Source organism: Otolemur garnettii, unplaced genomic scaffold (genome assembly GCF_000181295.1).
Source record: "Otolemur garnettii isolate 467f Iridium unplaced genomic scaffold, OtoGar3 scaffold00142, whole genome shotgun sequence".
NCBI classification, from domain to species: Eukaryota; Metazoa; Chordata; class Mammalia; order Primates; family Galagidae; genus Otolemur; species Otolemur garnettii.
Window position 1 is genome coordinate 1,666,685 of NW_003852537.1, and position 8,773 is coordinate 1,675,457.

The 8,773-nt window shown below is 41.8% G+C and overlaps 1 protein-coding gene and 1 non-coding gene across 2 annotated transcripts in view; one reads left to right on the forward strand and one right to left on the reverse strand.

Moving 5' to 3' along the window:
- Positions 1-2,210: 2,210 nt before the first annotated feature.
- On the reverse strand, positions 2,211-2,317 carry LOC111728184. Its single transcript, XR_002775561.1, has one exon. It is a non-coding gene; the product is annotated as a U6 spliceosomal RNA (small nuclear RNA).
- Positions 2,318-4,093: 1,776 nt separating this feature from the next.
- Positions 4,094-8,773, forward strand: part of ATP5MF (ATP synthase membrane subunit f) — an 8,424-nt gene continuing 3,744 nt past the window's right edge. Inside the window, exon 1 of the mRNA XM_012810809.2 lies at positions 4,094-4,134. Coding sequence (XP_012666263.1) covers positions 4,122-4,134 — 13 coding nt within the window. The 5' untranslated portion in view covers positions 4,094-4,121. The remainder of the gene's footprint in view (positions 4,135-8,773) is intronic.

Here is an 8,773-nt window from a genome sequence, read left to right on the forward strand (position 1 = left end):
TGGTTTTATATACAATTTGAAATATTTTCATCAAACTGGTTAACATAGCCTTCATGGCATTTTCTTAGTTATTGTGTTAAGACATTTATATTCTACACTTAGTAAATTTCACGTGTACCCTTGTAAGATGCACCATAGTGTGGTCCCACCACTTAAACTCCCTCCACTCATCCTCCCGACTCACAATTTCTTAAACATAAGTTGTTCAATTTCCAATTATTTGGAGGGCATTTCAATTATTTTTTTTAGATTTCCAGTTTAGTTTCATTAGGCTCAAAGAACATATTCTATATAATTTCAATTTAAAAAATTTTTTAAGTATTGCTTTATTATGCTTGATATGGTCTTACATGATAAATGTCCTTGAATACTTGAGGATAATGTGTATTCTGTTGAGTGAAGTGTTCTATAAATGTCAATTACATCCAGTTTGTTGTTGTTGTTCATTTCCATATTCTTGTCAATTTTCCATGTTCTTATTATATCTTTATTGCAAGAAAAGTGTTAGAGTCTAACTGCTATAGACTGAAAGGCTCAGCTTAAATTCACATGTTGAAACCTAATCCCCAAAGTGAGGATATTCTTTGACCTTATCCTGTTTGTAGTTCCCAAGCTTCTTGAACCTATAAATTTGTCTTTTCTTAAATTTATTATAATTTTTATCCTTTAAATATTTATTTCTGTACAACACTCTTTCTCCTCTTCTTATGGGAAAACAATGACCAAACTATTTGTCTTAGTCTGTTCTGTGTTGCTATGATAGACTACCTGAGGCTGGGTAATTCATAAAGCAAAGATGTTTATTTGTCTCACAAATCTGGGGCTGGAAAGTCCTAGGACTTAGAGCATGGTGCTCTTATCTACTCAACTTGTGGTGAGGGCCTTATGCTATGTCACAATATGGTGGAGAAGCTGAAGAGGAAGCAGACATGCAGGAGAGGCTTAGCTCATTTATAACAACCTTCTCGCATGAGAACTAATTCATTCCCTCAAGAGTCAGTCCATGAGACAGCAGCATCAATTTATTCATGATAGTAGTACCCCTATGATCCAAATAACGATCCAAATAACGTTGGGAGCCTCACCTCCCAACACTGCTACATTGGGAATGAAATTTGAACATGAGTTGGATGGGACACATTCAAGCACAGCAATATTGGATAGTTGGGGATTCTGAGGCTCTGTTATTTTTTTTCAATTTCTTCCATTGTTCAGATTGTATCATTTCTACCAATCTATCCTTGAGTTCACAGATTTTTCTGTGTCATCATCTTCTTCTGCTTGTGATTCCATAAATTATTGTATTTATTTTTAGTTTTAAGATTGGTATTTTCACTCAATTTCATTGCTTGTTTTCCCCTCCTGAGATTTTCTATTTTCCACTCATTCAAGTGTTTGCCCTTGCTTTTTGGGTCTCAATTGTAATAGGTGGTTTTAAGTCTTTGTCTACTAGTTACAACACACATCTGAGTCTTTTCAGGTCTAACAACTGTTTATTGCCTTTTTCCTGTGAGTTTTTCTATTGTTCTAAAATGCACATAATATTTATCGTTTTAACCATTTTTTAATGTACAAGTCAGAATCATTAAGTACATTCATATTGTTGTGCAACCATCAGAACCACTCATCTCCAGAACTTTTTCATTATCCCAAACAAAAACTATTCATTAAACAATTAACTCCCCAACCTTTGTCATTCTGTCTCAAATTCACAAAACCCAAATTCTGACTCAAATTGTCAAAACCCTCTACACATTTACACATGCAGTTCCTGGTGTGTGGAGTGCCCTTTATCACCTTTGGCAACCAATTCTTCATTTTTCCTTTTTTAAAAAAATTTATTTCTTATAGCATAACTATATACATTAATGCAATCATGGGGTACAGTGTCCTGTTTCCATATACATTTTGAAATACTCTCATCAAGCTGGTTAACATAACCTTCATGTCTTAGTCATTAAGTTAAGACATTCATACTCTGCTTTTAGAAAGATTCACTTGTACCCTTGTAGGATAAACCATATAGATGACCCCACCAATCACCCTCCCTACCCCCATCCACCCCCCTTGCATCCCCTCTCCCACCCTCTTCCCATATTCTAAGGCTATAATTAGGTTATGACATTCCCATAAAAGCTATGGTTTAGTTTCAAAATAGGGATACTATGGATATTTTTTCTTCCATTCTTGAGATACTTTACTGAGAAGAAAAAAATATGGAATGCTTCACGAATTTGCGTGTCATCCTTGCGCAGGGGCCATGCTAATCTTCTCTCTATCATTCCCATTTTAGTATATGTGCTGCCCAAGCAAGCACCAATTCTTCATTTTTCAAAAGCAGCTCTGATAAGCACCTGTTCTCTGAAGCCCTCACAAACTTCTCCCTCATTAAGGAATTCATGGCTCCTTGCTGTGCACATTGTACATTGCTGTCCATGCTCTCTTTTGTCAACACATCCAGTTACCTGGACAATATCAGGGAAAGCTAGTGCAGAGATCACGTTTAATTGGATTCTATGTCCCTAGTGCCTAGTATAGAGCAGTATGTGTTTGGCAAATGAACAAATGACTGATAGAAACCAAGTTGGATCACTAAGTTACCCAACTCACTTTCCTGGTCAGGCTATCGGCTCACTGGTCTAAGTCCTAATAGTCAGTTGGTTCTTAATCCTTTATTATTATTTTTTAAATTTCATGTGTCAGTGTGGAACAATCCTTAATTTTCACATACATTGTTTCTTTTAACTCCTATAAGAATGCCTGGTAATTATTACATTCTTGTTTTACAGAGATGAAAACTGAGTTTCAGGGAATCAAAATATCTTGCTCAAGTCAGAATTGCTGAACCAGAAATAGAGTCCAGTTAAGTCTTTGCTTATCTACCCCAGATTGTGGCCTTTCCAGAAGTAACAAGATGGCAGTGAGGCATTATGGTGCTTGGAGGCATCACTGTGCCAGAAAGAACTAGAGCTGTGGATTAACTTTCTCCTTGACTTAACTCCAGTCAGGCTCCTCTGAGCCATTCCTCTACTAGGCTTCAGTCTTGGCCTATAAAGGCTTGAATAAACACTAATAAAGTTTCTAACATCTCAAGGCCACATCCCTAGGATACCCATAGCCATCCCTTAGGGTGCCTGCTTGAAAAAGTTCCAGGCTACCAGAAAAACTTCCTGTTCCAGCCAACACGTGAGGATAGGGCTCTAGTCTTCCAACCTCTGTGGGAGGGCAGGAGCTTAACTTCTCTAAGCACCAGTTAGCAAACCTAGATGGGTTTCATGTTGACCAACTCCTGCTTTTTGTAACTTTTCACTTCCCTGAGTCTACTGAGCCCTTGTTCACTCCCTCCTCATTCCTATATCTTCCCTTTAAAACACTGTCACCTCTGTACAATCGAAGTTTAGTTCCATTCATGCAGGACTCCTCTCCCTATTGCAAAAGTTACTACTGATTAAAATCTGTTCTTAACACTATAGTGCCCATCTTTCACAGTGCCCTCAGGGTCTTGTTTATTTCCGTCCTCAGAGCCCAGCCAAGAGCCTGGACACTTACAGGTGCCCTTGACTCAAAACTATTTGGAGCCTAATCCTGGGCACCAGCTTTACCTGGCGCCGGTTCTTCTATTAAGAGTCTGACATTGTACCCCATGGCTGCATTAATGTACACAGCTATGATTTAATTTAAAAAAAAAGAGAGAGCGAGAGAGTCTGAGCTTTCCTCTCATCCAGCACAGATGGATGATAGGCCATATCATCTTTGATATACCCCTCACGTTTTTCACAATAAATTGAAGAGCACAGGGGCACAGGACAAGGTAAGAAAGCCAGAATGCCCTTTTCCTCTCTCCCTCCTGTTTTTTTTTTCTTTTTGTTGTTGTTCTTTCTGGCCGATTGGAATAGGGACCCCAGCCAGAGGTTCCCAATCTGTCACTGCGGAAATCCCCTCTCTTCGTCTACCAGGGTTGGCGCCTTTCCCTTCAAAGCACGCTGGCAGCCCCAGGCTTATTTATAGCAGTCAATCCGGATCTGCTTCCCGTGAGCCTCTACTTTCCGCGCCCTCGGGGGCGTGTGTCCCTACCCAGCAGCCCTCACGCGGCCGGGCCCAGCAGACATCAGAGCTCCAAGATGGCGTCAGCAGGTGAGGTTCTGGTCTCCGGCAGGGCACTTTGGATGCCAAGGTGGAAACAGGAGCTGGGGTCCACGGCCCAGAGACCCTGGGAGGAAAAGGAGTTGCGGAGCTGATTGCCCTTCGCTCAGGGACTTTGCCGCGCCCTTAGTTAAGATGCAGAGGGCTCTTACTCTAAGGGTTCTGAGCTGTCTGACCGTCCGCCCTCCCAGTGGCGGCTTCTTGCTGCCCCGGGCCCGAGTCTCCGGGGTTCGGCGTGGAAGGTGAGGGCGGAGGGCAGCTGCCGCACGCGGCTCTGGGCCTGGAAATGCACTGCCTTGGTCACTTTCCCTTTTCTATGACGAATGGCGTCCTCTTCTCCGCGACCCAGGCGTTTTGCGTTTGAACGCTCCGCGGAGCTTCTGTACTTCTACCCGAAGTTGAAGGTCAAATTAAGCTCTAGCTAATCCCTAAGATCGTGCCTGACACCACGTAAGGTTCGGCTCATATATGTTGAATAGGCTTAGAGAGGTGAAGTGACCTGTTCAAGGTCACAACTCATTAGATGTCTGAGCTGGGATTCAAACCTGCGGCCTCATGGTAAGTGAGCTTTCTTCGCTGGGATGGCCTTAGGACCCGCAGGGTTTTCCGTGACAAGCTGTGTAAATTTATCCGCTCATCCGGCTGTACACACTGATTTTTTTTTTTTTTAATTCGGAAACCATGTTTTAGCCCCAGATTCTTCCAGTAGCCTCGTCTAGGGGGTCAATGTCGGTAACGTTGATCGCATTTAAAAGAGGAGGAATAGGCTTGGCGCCTGTGGCTCAAGCGGCTAAGGTGCCAGCCACATACACCTGAGGTAGCGGGTTCAAACCCAGCCCGTGCCCGCCAAACAACAATGACGGCTGCAAACAAAAAATAGCCAGGCTCTGTGGCGGGAGCCTGTAGTCTCAGCTACTTGGGAGGCCGAGGCAGGAAAATTGCTTGAGCCCAGAAGGTAGAGATTGCTGTGAGCTATGGTGCTACAGCAATCTACCAAGGGCTCTGTCTCAAAAAAAAAAAAAAAAAAAAAAAAAAATGATGAGTAGTAATAATGGTCTGAGATGTGGTTCGTCCTCAGGTAACACAGCTAAGACTGGCAGAGTTTTGATTATTAACCCATGTGTGTCTTACCCCAATTTCTGTATTCTTAATCTCAAACCTGGAGAAAGAGAGAGGGATTGTAAAAGCTGAAAATGAAGCTGTTTTTTCCTCTTTAAAATGGTGATGAGAATATTTCTCCATCCACAGTGGTTGTGTTGTTTAAAGAAGACAGGATGTGAAAAGTGAGCAATGAAGCTTGGCATCTTATTAACCTTTTGACTGTGAACAAGGTCTATAGGCATTCAAACTAGGAATTTGGTGCAAATGATGCCTTTAGGCGTTCAATACAGGATGTTCCTTTGGTGCTAATGATCCTTGTTGGTGTTGTTCATTTTGCTAACAAATACTTGACCGTGTGTGTTACCATTGTGTTACCTGACTTGAATCTCTAAGCATCATACGCTTCATTCTCAATATTTTTCACAGTTGTGCCTGAAATAATTTGCACAAATAATGGATTCTTGTGGGAGTATATATAAATATGGAGTACCATAAATTCAGAGAATCATCAAGTTCAGAAGACACAATCATTGTTGGAGAATTTGGATATAGAAGTAGCTTTAAAAATAATTATCACAAAATATATAAACTGTCAGGCGGCACCTGTGGCTCAGTAGGTAAGGCACTGGCCCCATATACTGAGGGTGGCAGGTTCAAACCCAGCCCTGGCCAAACTCCAACAAAAACATAGCTGGGTGTTCTGGTGGGCACTTGTAGTCCCAGCTACTCGGGAGACTGAGGCAAGAGAATCACCTAAGCCCAGTAGTTGGAGGTTGCTGTGAACTGTGACGCCATGGCACTCTACTGAGGGTGATAAAGTGAGACTCTGTCTCTAGGAGAAAAAAAAAAGTTCTTGGAGAAAGGAGCTGTGGCACATAAAAGGTATTCCAGTCTTCTTACCACTCTGCCCCGAAATGTATGGGGTGGCTATGCAGCATAAGACACCCATCACTAGGTCTTATTATTGGGGTAGGGCTTATATTTAACAAATGCATAGAAATCCTGCTAGGGCTTATTTTGGGGGTGGGTCTTATTTTGGGGGAAATATGGTAGCACTGCAGAGGAATGGTGAGAATGTGGGGGAAGGAGGGGTTCTGATGATAGCTGCCAAGGACTGAGGCCTTTGTTTTCCTCTAAGAGAGAAATTCTCAGGAATCAGTTGATGTACCTCTCATGAATTGGATGGAGTTTTGTAATGATGCTGAACTTGGCTTGCCTTGAGGATGATTTTTTTTCCTGCTATAATAGATTTCTTAATTTGTTTAAGGAAACACTCTCGTCTTCATAATATAGAGGTAGAAAGAGGTAGAAAAATAAATTTTATTTATTTACTTATTGATACAGAGTCTTACTTTGTCATCTTCTGTAGAGTGCTGTGGTGTCATAGCTAACAGCAACCTCAAACTCTTGGGCTCAGCCAAGCCTCTTGCCTCAGCCTCCCAAGTAGCTGGGACTATAGGTTCCCACCACAGCGCTTGGCTATTTTTAGAGACAGTCTTGCTTTTGCTCAGACTGGTCTTGAATTCCTGAGCTCAAGTGATCCACCTGCCTTGGTCTCTCCGAGAAAAATAAATTTTAACTTGTTGCCTTTTTTCTCCTGTAATGTGCCAGGCACTTCAATATGATCATGAGACTCCAGAGAATGTTTACATAGTTTATGTGGATGTGAAGAAAATAGCTTCACAGAGTCCAGAAGTGACTTGTCTGTGTTTGTGTATATGTTACCAGCCTAATATTAGTCGATTAAAATGCTGCTTTTAGGCCAAGGCAGAAAGATGGCATGAGGCCAGGTATTCAAAGCCGGCCGGGCAACATAGCAAGCATATCTCCTCTACAAAAATTAAAATATTAGCCAGGTGCAGTGGCACATGCCTGTAGCCTAGCTATCAGAAGGTGAGTCTAGAGTAGTGGTTCTCAGCCTTCCTAATACCACAATGTACTTTCATTGTTAAAAAGGGGTCGCAACCCATAGGTTGAGAACTGCTGGTCTAGAGGATCACTTGAGCCCAGGAGTTTGAAGCCACATCATTCACTGCAGTCTAGTCTGGGCAATAGAGTGAGATCCTGTCTTTAAAAGCAAAAAACAAAAAAACCCCAAAACTCATTTTATTTGTTGCATCTCCCCCAACATAGTTCTATTTTTAAAAAGCATTTTAAAACTTTTTATTTTAAAGATTTCAAATACAGAGGAAACAATAATGTAACACATGCATCGCACTCATTACCCAGCTTTAGCAGTCAGTTACACACATTCTGCTTTTTCCATCTACTTTTGTTACTTGCTCCCTATCTCATGGCTACTTTTTAAAGCCAGTTTGTTGGCTTGCCGCCTGTGGCTCAAGTGGCTAAGGCGCCAGCCATATACACCTAAGGTGGCAGGTTCAAATCCAGCCTGGGCCTGCCAAAACAACGACAGCTGCAACCAAAAAATAGCCCGACGTTGTGGCGGGCACCTGTGGTCCCAGCTACTTGGGAGGCAGAGGCAGGAGAATTGCTTAAGCCCAAGAGTCTGAGGTTGCTATGAGCTGTGATGCCATGGCACTCTACCCAGGGGGACAGCTTAAGGCTCTGACTCAAAAAAAAAAAAAATTTCTAGAAAGAGCTCTGGTAAGGTGACAGGTTGTTCTTGATGGTATTGTTTGGAATTGAGCTTAATATCATTGACAGTGAACTCTCCAATAGAGATTTAGAATGTGTGCTGAAAGACACATTTTTTTTTTTTTTTGCCCTAAGTTAGAGTGCCATGGCATCAGTCCTGCTTGCAGCAACCTCAAACTCTTGGGTTCAGGTGATCCTCCTGCCTCAGCTGCCTGAGTAGCTGGGACCAACAGGACACCTGGCTAATTTTTTTTTTTCTATTTTTAGTAGAGATGGGGTGGAGGGGGGTCTCCTTTACTTAGTCCTGAGGTAGAGTCTTGCCTCCATGCTGTGTGTGTGACCTTGGCCAAGTTGTCTAATGTCTCTGAATCTATTCTCCCTCCTTTTCCAAAGGGAAAAGCATCAACTGCTTGTTGTGAAGATTAAATAAGCTAATAATGTAAATGTTACCTGTACAGTAATCTATTCTGTTCTCCACTTTATTGCTTTTTTCTTCACACTTCTTAGCTTTTTTAGTTATTTCCAGCAAAATGTTCTTTAGACATCCTATCAGTTAATAAATCTGTCCTGCAGCAGTTCTGAATTTGATGTAATGTGTTTATTTGTAATCCTATTCTGTGTAGTTTAGGGTGACCAGACGTCCCGATTTTGGCGGGACAGTCCCACTTTTCAACAATTTGTCTCACGTCCCACAGCATTTTTAAAAAGTCCCGATTTTTAGAAAGAATGCAGGAATGGGCTGGAGAACAAGAAGGGAATATACGGTTTTCGGCCGCCATATGACTATTTTGCCAGAATATGAGTTTTATATTATTTTTAATTTTATAATGTTAAACTGTAATAAATAATTGCTGAGAAATGATTATCAAGAACTGCTTATCAAAATTTGCATTGTTGTCAGGCCCTGCCCTGCCCGGTCCCCTGCGCCCCC